The 16,797-nt window shown below is 39.4% G+C and overlaps 1 protein-coding gene across 1 annotated transcript; it reads left to right on the top strand.

Moving 5' to 3' along the window:
* The first annotated feature begins 292 nt into the window (after positions 1-292).
* Positions 293-16,208, top strand: LOC139697798 (ETS homologous factor-like). Its single transcript, XM_071596643.1, has 7 exons — positions 293-1,195; positions 11,457-11,682; positions 12,088-12,396; positions 12,826-12,948; positions 13,329-13,448; positions 14,066-14,261; positions 15,568-16,208. The coding sequence occupies exons 1-7, from the start codon at positions 1,136-1,138 to the stop codon at positions 15,698-15,700; spliced, it is 1,167 nt and encodes a 388-aa protein (XP_071452744.1). The 5' UTR covers positions 293-1,135; the 3' UTR covers positions 15,701-16,208.
* Positions 16,209-16,797: the final 589 nt, after the last annotated feature.

Genomic DNA, 16,797 nt, shown 5'->3' with positions numbered 1-16,797 from the left:
ATTCGCAGCGCACAGTATGCAGTGGGATGGTGCTTCTCACAATCAGTCGAACGCAAGCCTCTCCCACTCCAAGTGTATCCACGCCCTACTCCTCCGAATTCGAGGAAAATGAGTCAAGTGTGCTTGCCTTTTGGTGGGAGGCGAAAGGCGGGGGGGGGGGGGCGTGGAGGGAGCGAAGACGGGGGGGGGGATAGCGGAGGGGTGGGAGAGGCCGAGTGAGCGGGGTGTTGAGGGAGGGAGGGGAAAGGGATGGAGAGGGAACTAGGGGGAAGTGTAAGACACCGAGGAGCGAGTCGGGATAGGGTTCAGTATCCCACAGGACGAAGGTGAGAGAGCTAGTCGTGTCTCGTGCGTGTTTTTTGCCAAGTGCGCGAAACTCGATCGCCGTCGCGGGAACAGTGTCACGGACTTTTCGGTGCGAGGAGTATTCTTGCGTTCGTCGGTGGACCGTCCAAGGAATCGGTGACCCGTCACGACGGATCCCAAGGCTGTTGACATTGTTTTTTAATCCGGCGCATGTGCATAAGTGGGGGCGCCAATTTTCTCTTCCCTGCGCTGTGATCTCTATGGGGATAGGACCACCGCTATAAAACTTACCTTCGTTTCTTACCTGTCATCCCCCCCCCCCCAGGAGTGAAGGAACGGAGGTGTTCGGCTGTGGAGGACCTCCTTGAGATATATTAGTCAAGCGGCAGTGAAAGGAAGGCAAAAAGAAGTCGATGGAGACTTTAGAAAATCACGGAAACTGTTAGTAGACTGTTTTTTTTTTCGGTGACGATATTTTTGTTTGGAGAGACGGGAGGAAAAATTAGACCTCAAAGTAAGACTTGTTTTTCTTTCGAAACGTTGGACATTTCTTCTCCTGCTTCGTGGTTTTGTGTATGTATGTATTGCTGCACTGTTGTGTGTCTCGTGGGTCCTTGACGCCGTAGTCAACAAAGTCTTGTGTCCGTTCCCTATTCAGCTTTTTACGTGATCGTTTTTTTAATTGAAGAGGCGATAAATCCTCTCCAGTCGAAAGGATCGACGAAAGGGGGACGGAACTGTGTGAAAAAGGATTCGTGGTACCCTCTGGCTCTTGTCGCCAATCGACTACTTTGTTCATTACGACCCGTGAACGAATTAGAGGGTCGCTATGCCTCAAGAAAGTTACAACTATAACTCATCCTATTATCATCCGAGCCCCGAGAAAGATGTGAGTATTGCTATGTATATTTTTTTGTTTTTGTTGTTTTTATAATGTTCAAAGGTTTGAAATGTTTCATCAGGTGTGCTATAGAAGTTCATTTAACATTCGATGCGCGGGCATGATTCGCGCATCACCGCGGATGTTTGAAAGAAATTGACGATTCCTGAGAAGATTAAGAATCGTTAGAAGAAGAAGAAATCTTGCGGATACCTTGGAAAAATATTAGCAAACACGCGACAGTTACTCATTGATAGGCGGCATCTCTTTTAGCGGGTGGTTTTAAAATTCTTCACCTGTTTTCTCTTAGCGGACGGGTGGTAACGTCGCCTAGTCAGTTCGCCGTCTATTATACATGCTGCGGGCCGTACACCCGCGGTCACATGTTCGCCGGCACTTATTGGGACGGTCCGGGGTAGTGGGAGGGGAGGGAGGGAGGCGGTAAACTCAAAACTTGGTAGCCCACTTTCTGCGGAGAAATATTTTGAGATGACATCGCGCAGAGCAGTGTATTAAGCCGGTAATGTTTTGTGATGCCCTGCGCCGTAGAGGCCTGAGTCTTTGATTTAGCGGATTATTCGAAATATGGCAAGTTTTCTTCTGCATGTTCTTTTTCTGATGCAAAGTTTAATCCTTCGTAAGATTCCGTTTCGTTGCTTCTGGCACCAAGTAATCCCAGTTATTTCGTTTCTGGTTCGTTCGTCTACGGAAAAAGCATTGCAAATAAGAATTTCGAGTGGGTTTTGCGAGCTGGCGCATGCCTCCGTCTTCCGTCCGTCCGTCGTCGAACGAGAAAACGTTCAAAACAGTTTCTTCCCAGATAATTTCATTGACGTTCGTTTGCTTTTCATGTATGCCCGCATTTTACTCGTCTCAAATGTTTGCTTTGACACTGCTCCTCTGCCATGTCTACTTGATTCTTGGTTGTGTTGATGATCTTGTTTTGTTTAATGCTTTTCCGCTTGGCTGCTCTCGCATGTTTCCCTACGTGCGTTTAACGTCCGTGATGAAACACATGGGCGTCGCTGTGATGGTCCCGTGTCGGGAAGATGGTAGTGAGATGACTTTGTTTTTGGCCGTTTATGTAAGTTTATCAACGTGGGATGGGGACTACGACGTTTCTGAAGAATCATTCCAAGTCCCACGTGTGGCCAGATTTGAATTTAACATTAATTTCGAAATTTGTGCTGGAAAAAATATTATTATTTATTTATACCCTCCAAGCCTACGCCAGGGTGTGTGGCAGGGTGTAATACACACCAGAATAATTTTACCCGAATATGACCCTGCCGCGGTCGAACAATGTTATTATGATCCCCTATCGTTCGCGGAAAAAATGACATTTTAAATCTATCCGGTGTACACTTAATCTCTCTAATTTTATTGGCATTATCTCTCCAACTTTAATCCGTAGGGACGCATTTGCCGCTGTCTTTCTTGATTTAAAATCCCACTATTTCATCTCGAAATCATCGACGCAGCCACCTTTATTTTATTTTCGTCGATAAAATTTTTCAGTTATAATGGAAGGGTGTTTGTGTGGGTCTTCTCGGGCTTTCCGTCGCCGTTTACCGCCGCTGTGTTTCTGGAGAGTGCGTCAACGGATCCTCAGCCACCCACCGATCAGTCTGCATTCGCGGTGAAACCCTAAGCCACTCCAGCGCACTCTTAATTACTGGTGGGGAATTACATTGCCTCACCATTAGAGTGGCTATAAACATTCGTGTCACCGGCCATCGGCTGACATGCGGCTCTAACCTGTAAAACTTTTTTCCGCATTCTTTTAAGTCTTCCTTTTTCGTCCGAACGCTTAAATCGGAAGACGTTTTTTTCCGTGTTGAGTAAAAACTATTAAGCGCGCTGACTTCCCCATGGATCATTCATTCGAATTCGTTTGCCGTGTCCAGAGGGGACTCGCCACGTGCTGCTTGCTACCGGTGTGGTGGCGGCAGTTCCCAGGCGTGGAGACCCATTCCCCAATTAAAATGTAACGTCCGCACGTCATCTGGGTGTCCCCCCCCCCCCGGGACCTCAGTTTTCAATCTCACAATCGTTATAGACTTAGTGCAACGGAGACCGCGTTTGCGCGCTCGGCGTGGACGTCTCAATAGCATAGTTCGCGACCTATTTTTTTTTATCGCCGACCTTGGGGACTCCCGAACCGATCAAATCTCATAAATCGCTGTTTTGTACCTAATCCTTTAATAGGTGTATAAATTGTTTATCGTGGGATAGCTCTAAATCTCTGTAACATTAATGAGCGTTGACAGCCCACCCCAATATTGCGTTGCTCCCATAAATTTCCGATACACGATCGATGTTTAATGATATTACCCTGGAGATTTGCTGACAAAGGATATGTGATGGGAGGAAATAATATCTCTATTAATGAGCAATGGGTCGATTCCTCTTCTACCTCCCCCTCCTTCCCCCTACCTGCCTGCATTCAAGGTGGTGGCATTTCCTGAGCAGTATAATTAGATTTATTACCTTCGTATTTAAATTAAATACATCACTACGATATAATATAAGCAAAGGAAACTTTAGGAGGCTTCTAAGATCGTATCTCAGCTTATGTTTTGATGTAGATTTATTTGAGAAAAAAAATTCTCCACGCGCAGAATTTATTTACACGGTTATTTTATGTCTCGAATTAATCCTGCGTTTGACGCAAAATTATAATAGACAATTTAGATCATAGGAAAAATTTTGAAGGGCGATCAGAAGGAAACAGGCCTAATTTATCCATTCGTCATTTCAACGTGTTTCGTTCCATCGAAGCACACATTCGGGCTGGCGGAAACCCAGCGACCTGCTATTCTCAATTCGCCTGGGATCTTAAGTAATTCGTCGTATGTGGCATTTTTCTTCGGGGAAAAATTGGTTTGCAAGTTCATTTTGTTGAGGAAGAACTCCTTGACGACGCGTTGTCAAATATTTTGAGAACATTAAACACAATGGAACCTCGATGTGAAGTTAGTATTGGTACATATTACTCGTATCCTCGCTCAGACGTTTTAAGATAACTTTTTGGGGAGCACCAAACGAACCATATCCCAAAATAATGACGGTTGCATTGCTCATTCACGAGCCGCGTTTTCTGCGTCAATGAGATATCGTATTCTTCAATTAATATCGTGGTCGTGCAGTAGAAATTCGAAGAAGTGCACTTCCTTTTTGAGAGTAGGGCTAATAAGTCCATTTTGGGTTTTTTTAAATTTTTTTTACGACTGAACAGAATTTAATATTTTTTAAATCGGAATAGGAAAAACCACATCGTTGAAGGTAAAGTTCAATCTTTTTATTTCATTACTTCTACTCATTCGTGTCCGTTATGTTAATGCTATTTTGAATCTTTAAGTTAGAACTTTTTATCTTTCACCAGTGTGCTGACCCTGGGCAGGTCTTTGTGTATCGATGACTCGGCGATAACTTTCGAAATAATTTACGAGAAATGAACTTTTTTCTCACTCGCCATTTCCTTCATTCTTATTTTTTCGCCAAAAACAAACAAATCCTGTTGTGCTCCAAGTAACACTCGGTTCCTAGGAAATAGTCCGTCAGCATGCCATCGGCGTCCGCATGGATTAAGTAAGACGTTCGCGGATTAAATCTGCAGCCGATCGCAGCGCACCACCGCCTCTGGCGCTAATAACACGACCACCCGCGCCGAGGGAGTGATGTGGGTGTGTCCACCTGTGAGTAACTCTGAGCTGGCTCCCGTGGCGGCGCCTGGTGTCAGTGTTTGTCTCTCGTTCTCTCTCTTAAACGCACACTTGAACGCACGCACACACATCTAACGGCAGTTCCCGATTCGTTTTTGGCAGGTAAGACGAGGAGCATAGTATAATTCTTCAACTACGCGTAATTAAAATAGCCCTGGTAGTGTGTAGGCGAAATCAACCATCATTAAATGGGATCCATGCGCACGCATTTCGAATAAATATGGTTCATATAAGAACTCAAATGAACAATTTGATCTCGACAATCAATCATTCATGTAAAAACAATAGAAGACAGATATTCTTGTCCGCGCCTGTTTTACGTTACAGGTTAAGCCATGAGACAGAATTTTACGATTATTAACTTTTGTTACCAATGAGAAACTTCTATAAATTAACGAAATATCCAAATGTTGAATTAAACACGGAGATCTTGCGGTATAAATGCTTAGTTATTGACCTATAACGTATAAAGTTTTTTCTGTTGATTAACGTACTCAAAAATTATATTTTCATATGAAAAAACTGATGAAATTGTAAATTCATAGTTGCGTTTCTTTTTTACTCTGATTTGTTCAAGCTACAAACATTTGTATAGGGTATCAGGTAATTCGATTTTTCGCGAATAACCATGAAATTCGTTGACATATATTCTTAATTATTTTTTTCCTGTTCTTAACGCCAAAGTTTACTCGAGGTGCGTACGTGGCAGTATAACTTCGCGTTCTAACGTTTTAAACGGGATCTCCGATAAAAATGGCGCCATAGATATGATATTCATTCATTTAAATAGTTTCGCAATTTTTTCATGGTAAAAAATCGCAAAGTTTAATGCAATTCATGAAATCAAGTGTACGCATTAGCGCCATTTTTTTATTACTGCAACTATTAAAAAATTGGACTCATTGACCTGTAAATGTTATCCCTGATTGATAAACTCTAATCTTCCTTCCGAAGTATACCAAAGGCTTTTATTCTTTTATGGAAAAAAGACGTTCTTCAGCTTCGAACCCAAAAGTACTGAATGAAATTGCGTAAGTACATGTTAGAAAAAGAATTAGATTAACTCCCCCGGATTGTATTGGCCATACCTACTCTCTTCTCAGGTAATGCAATTCACTCTCTTAATCGTTTACCTTCACTTGATGGTTATAGGTGTGAATATTTTGTGGCACTGGTTGTTGGTATAATTCGTAAAAAGTAAATGTAAACTTAAAAGATACTGTGCTATGGTCTCAACTCCTCTCTCTGTCGAAATGCTAAAGAATGAGATTAATTAACGATTAGAATTTTCCCGTTGATATTTTTTTTGCAATGTTTTATTAATTTGTTCCTTAAAATTTAAAGTCGCAAAAACTTTGGAATTATATTAATTGCGTGAGACTTCACGAAATATTCCTCCTAAACAAGGCATAACTTAATGGAAACTCATTGGATCTTCGATTAATTTTGCAATAGGAATATTCCGTAGAATAATATCAAACCAATCTTATAAACGTTTCACTTTGACCAGATTGTGCGGATGGGATGTCTCTTGAGACATATATGTACGTCTTCGTAATGCTCAAGATCTGAAATCTGTTCTCTCTGGTCGCCATTTTGTTCAAAGATAATCAAAGCTCTTGGAATTCTTTACCATTGCGATCCTATTTTCACATTCCAGTGTGTTTTGTTTTCTTGTAGCTCAACAGTAAGCTTGCGGTATTGCAATTGCCAGAGGATGTAGTACCTTTGAGTGTAATTAACCTTCCATTTGCCGGTATTCAATCGGAACGGCTATAGCATAGACACAGCAACATGAAACCGTGAGTTATTCGCTCTGCGTATTTTCCAGCCTATTGTATTACGCAGCATTAAGACCAACCAGAGAGCATAGGATATCAAATTCCTCTACCAATAAGCAGCCACTCGGAAATTGTAGCACGTGTCACCTTATGGGACCAATTATCACAGTGTCATATCTGACGGGACCTAATTGATCACTAAATACCTCAATTTAACCGAAAGTAAAACTGCACCGACTCACGAGTTAAACAAGAGTTTGACTTTGATCGAAAAATGTGGTCCCAGCGTTTTTGAATACAAACGAAAGATACAAAGGATATTAAATTTTACATTGGAGAACCCCTCTAGTTTCAAAATACTCAAACCTAAGGTCATTAGCAAAATATTTGAGTACAATGTAAAAAAATTCGAACCAAAATTAAACAGGCATCTCTCTTGATAGATTAAATGATAAATCGCCAATTCATAAGCGGGTACAGTCCCCCCCAAAGTTCACAGTGTCCAGGACGGGAAGAAATGTCAGTACAAGTAGCACTTCGAAAGTTGGACCCAGCCACACCCTTCTTTGAAAACTAAATTAATAAATCCTAATGAGATATTATTATACCAGAATTACTTTGGTCGTTGACGCACCAAAACGAAGAATGAAAAATAATCTACGTCACTTCTATTTATGACAGCGGAAATAAAAGATCCGGGGAAGTGCATTCGGGTTTATTGACGTTCCTCTCCTGCAAAATTATGTAACTGTGAGGACATTCATGTACTTCCTGGACAGTCCTAAAGTTTTTTTCTCAAATAAACGAACACTGTTTTTCTAGAGTAATATCTCATAGTATGAAGTAACCCTTTTGGTTTAGTGCCGAAATCTCAGAATCCGGAATGAAAGCAAGAACAGATTCCCACTTCCCACTAAGTTCTGTCCCGAACCATCATTCATAGTTTGCAAAAAAATATTCTCACTCATGGAAGTTGTACATATCCGTAACAGTAGGAGGGATATCATATTTTTCCCACAAAATTCTATTTGGTGTGACGCAATGTGCCAGTATCTACATTCTGTGGAAATGTTGGTTGTTCCTCCTGTTGTAATGGTTATTTTACAAACTTTAACCACGTGGAATTGACGAAAAAAAAGTCGGGTTCTCGACCTCATTTCTTAAAGAATAAAGATAAATATAGATGGAATTATATTTCAATGTCGTGAAGGAGGCATGAACTATTTCCTCTTATTCCTTTTTCATGTCTAGGGCATTAATACGGCACCATCAACCACTAGAAATAGGGGCAATTCGCCTTCTCATCTATCGGGACAGAACTAGTCAAACGGATTGCTAGGATCCTTTTAAGCCGGCTCAACAATATTATATTATTTTGGTGCTGCGAGTGGGGTCCACGGCAAAATCAGCAACGTAATTTTGGCAAAAACCTTCCATCGCATTTAAACTTATCGACTCGGAAGGTGGGATGTAAGCCTGGTGGGCAAAAAGAAATAATTGAGGGTTACCAGGATTGCCCATCTAAGCATTGAGAACAGCTCAGAAAGACCTGTGGAACCGCATTAAGGAGACTTACTTCCATTCAACGAGTATCATGAAGAGCCCTTCAGAATACCTCAATGCTTAAAGAATATTTTATAGTCTCTCAAGTATCACGATCGAATTACAAATTTCCCATTGTGGTTGGTGTCGAGCTGTCATTATACCTCGCAGCCCCTCCCTTAACCGGTAATTTTACGAGTAAGATTTTAATAATTTTTGCGCCTTTATGCTATTTCTCTGGGCTGCTTTCAACCGCATTTCAAATAGTTGTAATATTTCTATGGATTGTAAAGGCTTGTTTTTACTGAAATTAATCAAAGAAGAGGGCACACCTCGTGGCCGTACAATTTGTTGCTCCATCTTTGACAACACTTGCCAACTACCAGAAACCAAGATACCTATTGACAACTCGCCTCATTGAATGCGCTCATATTTTGCAGGAAAACTTCTTTGATTTGTTTCGCTCGCCGATTTTCTTAATGAATTTTCTCACGCTTTACAAGCCAAAAACTCCAACCAACCAGGTTTCCTACCACGTTTCACGACAATGTTAATCGTTTCATTTATTATTGTTGTGGTCGTCCATTTTGGGGTATTTATAGTATTTTTAATTGCGTTTATCAGTTATATAAACTCTGAAGGTCATATCAAGTGTTTTCGTCCGCTCAATTTCACAGTAATTCATCACAGTTTGAAATCATTCCTTATAAAAACTCTCCTTTCCTTTGAATTTATTTTCAAACAGTTATGAAAGTACCCATCAGCCCTGATGAAATATTTCACCCATTTTTCGCCACGGAATTGCCACCTCGAGAAACTCCACACGTCGCTCGAAAGCAAAGGATATGTCTCCGCCTCCTTTGTATTCACGTTTCCCCACGCGGCGGTCGTATCTTACCCATTTCTTAGCCTGGGCCAACACATTCAGAAATTCACTAAAACGGATGGTATACGTGAATTTATCCTTTTGATACTCTGGGGATGCATTTATCTTTATATTTCTCTCGTCGCAAATAAGTCGATATCTACCAAAGAGACTGCTTAATAACTAGCAGTCAGTAGTCCGAGTGACCTGGATAGACGGCATTTACTGCTTGATGCAAATTGTTACCTGTTATTAGCTGTATTTATCCCTGTGGGTAGTTTTTCAGGTTTTCCAGAAAGTTTAGGCAGTTATTAATTGTCACGTAAGTAATTTCATCTACTACGTCTTGCTATAACGCTTTCTGTCAACACCGAGCCCTCCTCTGTCGGAGCCCGTTGAAAGGCATTCAATTCTAAACTCAACAAACTATGGGACGACTCTTAAATTTTCTTGTCCGGAAATCCTCTGTTTAGGGATTGACATCGACCCATAGAATGAAACCTTTTGGGAGGTAATTCTTATACTATATTTACGAATCATGAAATAATCACTTTGCCGCGTACACCAAAGAATGCTGAACTTTCGACTCCGGCGGTATCTATCCTGGAAGCAAAGTTTTGTTAATCAAGCGGTGTTGGAAGGTAGAATAATGAGTGTGCTTAAAAGGCATTGCCCCTCCCTTCGAGAACTCAAAAGAGGCGTGGAAAGTATCACTTTTGACCCCTTCTTCCCCATAAACCGTAAATGTTGGCGGTTAGAACTTAACCTTAAGCGTCACCCCTCGAACGTAAACATTTCGCACGCAAGATGAGAATACATGGTCAAAGAGATGTAGTTGTGAATCATTTGTGGGATTGCGAAAGCATTTATAAAAATCTAATTCCAATAAGTTTCAAATAAATAATGTTCTAATTAAGCATTTCCATAAAATCAGGTTTTTGATCTGATAGGTATGTTTCAAAGCGAAACTGGAGATACACGGAGGTCTCCGTATATTTCCAGTTTCCAACAGAAAGGATACAGTGTGCGTGGAACCAGAAACATTATCCATGTTTCGCTGATTGCTTCTTCTAAAGAGCACCACGCGTGTCCTGAAGCTAACTGCATCTATATATTTTGGATTTGGCAATTCCCGCAAACACACACCACGTTTGAGTTGCCTGGTTTCGACAGTTTCGAAGCCTGGATAAGCGCCTCCCGTTGTTTTTTTCGCTTGTTGACGCGCAGTCTTTTGGGGGCGGGGATGAGTTGGGCAAGGAGTCGCCACCGCCCGGGAGGGCCGGCAGGCGGCTGTACTCCAGGGGGGCGAAGAGCCCGACCAGAGCGCCAGCCTAACGAGGACGACGATAGCCAATGAGGGGCGCGAATCCGTGGCAATGGGAAGGCGCCAAGGTTTAAAACAACCTGGCCCTGTGGTCGTGACACATGGAGAGAGGGGGGCCTGTTAAGGGCGCGGAAATACTATTCCTAGTCCTCGCGCGGAGTCGCAGGAAGGGGCCTTCCTACTATGAGGCGAAAAAATCGTGGACCCGCCCTGAATGTACCCCACACTGATTGTTACCCATATAAATAAATAAATAAATAAATATATATAATATATATATATATATATATATATATATAATATATATATATAATATATATATATATATATATATATATATATATATAATATATATAATATATATAATATATATAATATATATAATATATATAATATATGGCTCTGGGACAAGTATTTGCGGTAGGCGTTTGCCTCCTGACCTCTGCAGTGCCATCCACTGCGGTCTGGCTCTGCTCCTACTTGCATTTGCAGTCCACATCAGTGCTTCAGCAAGCATGTGCTGGTGGTTGAGGGACTATACATCTTTTATATTACATGGACGTCAGATCAGTGTTTTCTAGTTTGCACAAGGAAGAATCAGAATACTTTTCTTTCCACAGGATCGCCCTTTCAATTAATTGCCTTACGTTGGAAATTTTATACACGTTCTTTCAGCATAATATCCCAATCTAGTCAAAAATGAATTCCATCCTGCATTTTTTTGGTGGTGAATTAAAAGTAGGAATGAAAAATACTTTTGTAAAAATTATTGAACAATTACATCGAAAAACGAATAGAGTTGAGGAAGAAGTACATTTTTGTATGCATTCTGGTTTTATGTTAAGAACTACTATTTTCACTTTTATTTAATTTGATATTTTTATGTCGCTATTTGTATTTAAGGGAGAATTCATTCAATTTATTTATTTAATTTATTTGGTTGCATTGCAGCCATGGATATTTCAATACAATTTTGTATTGGATCTCGACTGATGTAATTCATGGTGATTTAAAACACTCATTTTCCATACAGGTCTGGGACGATGCCCTATGTCTTTACGACGACGATGATTATATGGCAGTGTTGTCTGCATCAATAACTGTGCCGCAACCTGTCGTCGGTCTAGGGCTGAGCATAGCTGAGGGAGAGCGTGAGAATTTGGACATGGAGGTCCTTGGATCAGCTTGTGTGAATAATGGCAGCTATACAGTTGCCTCTACATTCATCACATCGACATCCAACAAATCCTCACATATCTGTAAGTGTCTTGCAGTCAATGATTATTCATGAAGGGCTGAATATAGTTCATCTACTTGTTTCATTCAGCTTAAGCCCAATTAAATGAATAGTTCACTAAACGGTGGCATAATTTGAAATAAATAATTGATGCCCACTAGCAAAGAAAGCAAGTAAAAAGATGAGGTTCCTATGGATTGAATATTTTATAACTGAAAATCATTAAATTCAACTTGACTTTTATGTCTAGAGTACTCTGGAGGAAATTTTTCTCATCAGAAATCTTTCATTTGGGGCAGCAAACATAAAGTATATTGAACAAATTATGTCATTTTTGCGTTAAAGCAATGACAAAAAAAATTATATGAAAAAATAAGTTTGTAATATTAAAGAAGTTAATATCTTTCTCTTGTTTACTTCTTACCAGTTAATGTCAAGGAAGAGACATACAATGAATGGCAGGAGAAAGCAGTGAAACAGTGGTCAAGGGAGGATATTATGAGCTGGATTGTGTTTGTGGCCACGGAAAACGGCCTCCGTTGTGAGGATATTATGCTCTCTGGATTCCGAGATCTCAATGATGGACTGGGACTGTGCGCACTAACACTAGATGACTTTCTCAGGTTGGAACCAAACCATGGTGCTCTCTTCTACCATGCACTACAAAAATTGTTGATATCTAGGTCATGGCATCCAGATCACGATGCTTACCGAGGACAAGGACTTGATTGTGCCCGTAAGTACTTTAAATTGTCTCAGTAGCGCAACTCATAGCATTAGATTGCAAGGCCGCAAAATTTAATTCGTCCGTAGTGATCATTTTAACCTTATTCTTTGATAGCAAATTTCCATTGAATTCAGTCACCCTTTTTCTTTCTGTTGAAGTGCCAATCAATTATCTATTATGCCATGAGAAGAATGTAATCATCAGCCACAAAGATATAATTGTAGCAGGGTAAATTTATTTTAAAGAAATTCTAAATGTTCTTAAAATATGCTTCCTATTTTTGCTTAAAGCTTAAAAATGTTATAATGTTCAAACTCAACTGGGAACTTATTAATGCTTACTTAGGCATTTGCATTTTCACTTGCAAGAAATGGCTTTTGTTTATGATAGCAAAGTTTGTTTTCCATCTGTAAATAGCATTTTTGTTTCAATTTTCAGTTCCTGGGTTTAACACATCATTCCGAGGAGAAGTGGACAACCGATGTCCAGATCCATTGGCAACGTGGCAAGTGCCTCAGTTAAACCTCAACAACGATGACCTCACGTGTGAAAGATCCTCAGGTAGGTTTCATTGTTTTCATTGCATCAAAGGAGGATAATTGAATTAAATGTGCCGCCTTCACAAACAAGCTGTTTAGTTTATAAGTTATGGTGGTTGACAGTTGGATGATATAGTTAGGCCTATAAAACTTCAAAAACATGCATTTCATGCTAGCTATATCTTAAGTCTGGCTAGTTATCATAGATTACATGAGCGTAAACCTATAACTTTTTCTACATTTGTGAAATTTTAGTAGACTACTAACTTGTTTGTGAATTAATTTGTTCCAAGAGCCTGGTTAGAATAAGTTGCCAATTGGATTATAATATACCAAGATCCCCCAAGGGTGTATTTCAAGAGAAGTGTGAGTACATGTTGCATCTTCCTGTATTTTTCATAGGTTTGGATTCTGAAGGTGAATCTCAAGAACTCAAGACAAAGGTGAAAAAGAAGGGTGTCGGCAGACCGCCACGAGACCCAAAGGAAACGGCCAACAGAACCCGTACGCGAAGGAAGTCAGGTGAGCATGGAACCTATGCAACGAATTCAAACTCTGTTCTTGTCCCTGCACACTCTCATCCAATGATGTTGCCTTCACCATCACATTTTTTGTTGCTGTAAGAGCAGGTTTTGAATCCTGCAGAACTGTGTATATAACCTCTATAACCCTAAGTATATATTTATTCAGTTTTATTGATATGAATAGGGACATCCTTTTAATTTTTGTAAATCATTTTGTATTATAATTTGGGGTAGTCTACCCATTTGGGTGGGTTTTGGATTGACAGGCTGAATGTGCCTACATTTGACCTCTTATTACAAGATAAAACCAGATATCTCACTCACTTCAGTTCTTCTGGAAATTCTATCAAACATCTCTACCCTTTTCATATCCCTACCTTGCTCTGTAACCTCCCTCCTGGCCTCCCCTCTATCACATCCTTCACCATTTCCTTCCCAAATGAAATGTTCCGCATCATTCCTTTCACTCAGGTTTTAAAGCACTAACAATTGCTGAATTTGCTTAAATTTGCTTACAGCCCCATTTGAGGATTTATTAGATTAGGGAAAAAACGTTTAATCCGGCATATGATTATTTATTCTTATAACTGAGTTGAATCAATTCTGTTTTTACAGGTCAGAAGTGCGGACGTTTGTGGGAGTTCATCAGGGATTTATTAAAAAACCAGAAGTATTGTCCAGGTGACATCTGTTGGGTGGACCATGATCAGGGAATGTTTAGATTCGTCCAAAGTGAGAGAGTGGCCAAGCTGTGGGGAGAAATCAAGAAGAATCCCAAAATGAACTATGAAAAACTTAGTCGTGCCATGAGGTGAGGTTTAAATATTTTCTCCAGTCTTTTAAATTCTTGAAGCAGATACTAGTCCATTTTTTTTTTACCTGTGAGAACTTTATCGATAATATGTAATATCTGATTGGCCAAAAATTAGCAGAGTTTTGTCAACTCTTATGGTGATGGAAGAGCAATGGTTGATGCTTCATTCCTAAATTGTTGACACCAAAAATAATATTTAAGTTCATTGAATCTCTTATACTGGAGTGTACTTTGCCTCCTGTTCCAGACTTGATTATCCTCTGGATCATTTACCCATTTTAAATTCTATATACTAGAGTGTAATCCCTGCAAACCAATCCACAAATATTTTCATCAGCCACTTACATTATATATTGCTTATTGTATGCTGGGAATTCCTCTGCAAATAGTTATTATATGACAGTCAAATCATCTACCAATCAATATATTTTAAAATATGATAAAAATTAAGAATCATGTGTGTTCACCAGGTGTCTTCGAACAGGCTTGACATGTATTGCTGTAAAAATTTGAGAGCCATTTTTGTTTGCAGTAATATTTCTTCTCTACAAATTCGGCATTTACTGATTGCAATAGAATATTCCCAGTTAGAAATAATGAGTTACCATTACGAAGTGCCAATTCAGACCAAGTATACTGTTGGCAACAAAGAATGCAAATATTTAATAGTCATTGGTAAACAGTATCTCTATGGGCTGGGAACATAAATATACATGCTAAACGGAGTACCTTCATATTTATTATACTTTTAATTTGAATGAACATTCTCTGAAATATGGGCTCTTTTTTATATTATTGAAATAATGTAATTGTGTGTGTACTCATGTGCAGGAAGTATATTTATGTGCCTATTACCTATTCATTGAGCTGGAATAAATTATTTATAGACTCTTACTTAACTATCACTAACAGGACTTTTGATTTTGCCGTACTTAAATTTGCAATGCCAACACAGCCACATTTAGCTTCAACTCATTGGTTAATACTTAAGATACATATTCTGATGACTAACCAAGAGAATATATGTTTGTATATCATGAATAACGAAAATTAGTTACAACACAGGCAGTACTTTTCATTTACTATTCTAGTAAACCTGATGCACATTGCAATGCACAGGTATCTTGTGTCCTACCAGTGTTTTAATTAATTTTTAGTATGCTGTTCCATCACACTTGTTGTTTTAATAACTCAAAACTATTCATCTTTGATTATCAAATGTCATTCAACAAAGATTAGTCATAAATACAAGATGGTGATCATGTATATCCAATATTAAAGAATGAAAATTTATTCATTCCAGATACTACTACAAAAGCAAAGTCCTCCTTCCAGTCCTAGGACGTCGTTTAGTGTACAGATTCGGCCCTAATGCAACCAATTGGAGGTCAAACAATCCCAACTTCCTGTGTAAAATGACTCCATCCAACCAGTGAATCATTTTTAATACTCCTCAGCCTCAACTCACTATGGGATAACTTTCCTCTTTTACCAAGAGGATGAAAGAGACATTAATCCCTGTCCACTGGAATGTCAGAATCCAATACCGTTCCTGTCCTACATCGATAATAACTGAACCTTAAGTGGGGCAGGAAGTTAATATGTGGTGCTGTGTGATGATGTAAATCCTATCGATGTGATTTTCTTCTGAAGAATGTGATGTTTTTTGTTTTAAAAAATATCAGGGTAGGGATATATATTTGGGGTCATTATTTATTTGGCCTTTCTGGTTTGTGAACAATTCCAGATTTGCCACATGAACAGTTGAGCAGTGCGAATCTTGGAAGATTCTTGCCTGTTAATCTCTCAAGACTGGTCTTGTGTATGTAAATATTATCACAGTAAGTGACATGGTCTTAATATGCTGTGCGATTCATTTCATCTCTCTCACATCTTTTTGTTTCTCATCATTTCTTCATTTTTCAATAAATAATTTTATGTATATATGTAACATGTCTATTGCCTATATTCTTAAATTTTATATTGAAAAAATAAAAAAACCAGAGCAATGAACCCAAAGGTTGGATTGATAGGTTAGTGCAGAGCTTACCTAATATCCTTTGCGGTATAAGAAATTCACACATCATGGCAGAGGGGTCAATTCTGTATTCCCTGTGACACATGCGGTTTCCTAGGCAATCCTGATACCTTAAAAATCCTATACCTAGAGTGAAGCTTAGGATCCCCAGAGATCTGACAAGTGATAGAAACATTTGCCTATTAACTGGATGTTCATGTATGAATCAATTCTCTCTTGAAACTCTCCTTGGAAAAAATACTAAAAAACTCATGACCCTGTGCAATTAACACTATTCAGAAAATTGCATGAGATGGATATAGACCAAAACAAAAGATGAATAATAATCTGGTGGATGTAAAAAGAAGTCAAAGCTGTAATAAGATGCAGAGACTGAATTGCAGAAGCTTCAGCAGGAAAAGAAGTAATGCAAACTTTTAATCTGTCACCTCAGCTATTTAATTTATATATTGTAAGCGAACTAGATGATATGATATAATTATGGGAAGACCAGCA

This window comes from Hetaerina americana, unplaced genomic scaffold, assembly GCF_022747635.1.
Source record: "Hetaerina americana unplaced genomic scaffold, ioHetAmer1.1.p SCAF_8, whole genome shotgun sequence".
NCBI classification, from domain to species: domain Eukaryota; kingdom Metazoa; phylum Arthropoda; class Insecta; order Odonata; family Calopterygidae; genus Hetaerina; species Hetaerina americana.
The sequence above is the reverse complement of the archived record's forward strand: the minus strand, read 5'-3'. Positions and strand labels throughout refer to the sequence as shown.

Coding starts and splice junctions, on each gene's coding strand:
- LOC139697798 (XM_071596643.1), top strand. CDS start 1,136: ATGCCTCAAGAAAGTTACAACTATAACTCATCCTATTATCATCCGAGC. Junction 12,397..12,825: donor ACAAGGACTTGATTGTGCCC/GTAAGTACTTTA, acceptor TTCAATTTTCAG/TTCCTGGGTTTAACACATCA. Junction 14,262..15,567: donor AAACTTAGTCGTGCCATGAG/GTGAGGTTTAAA, acceptor TATTCATTCCAG/ATACTACTACAAAAGCAAAG.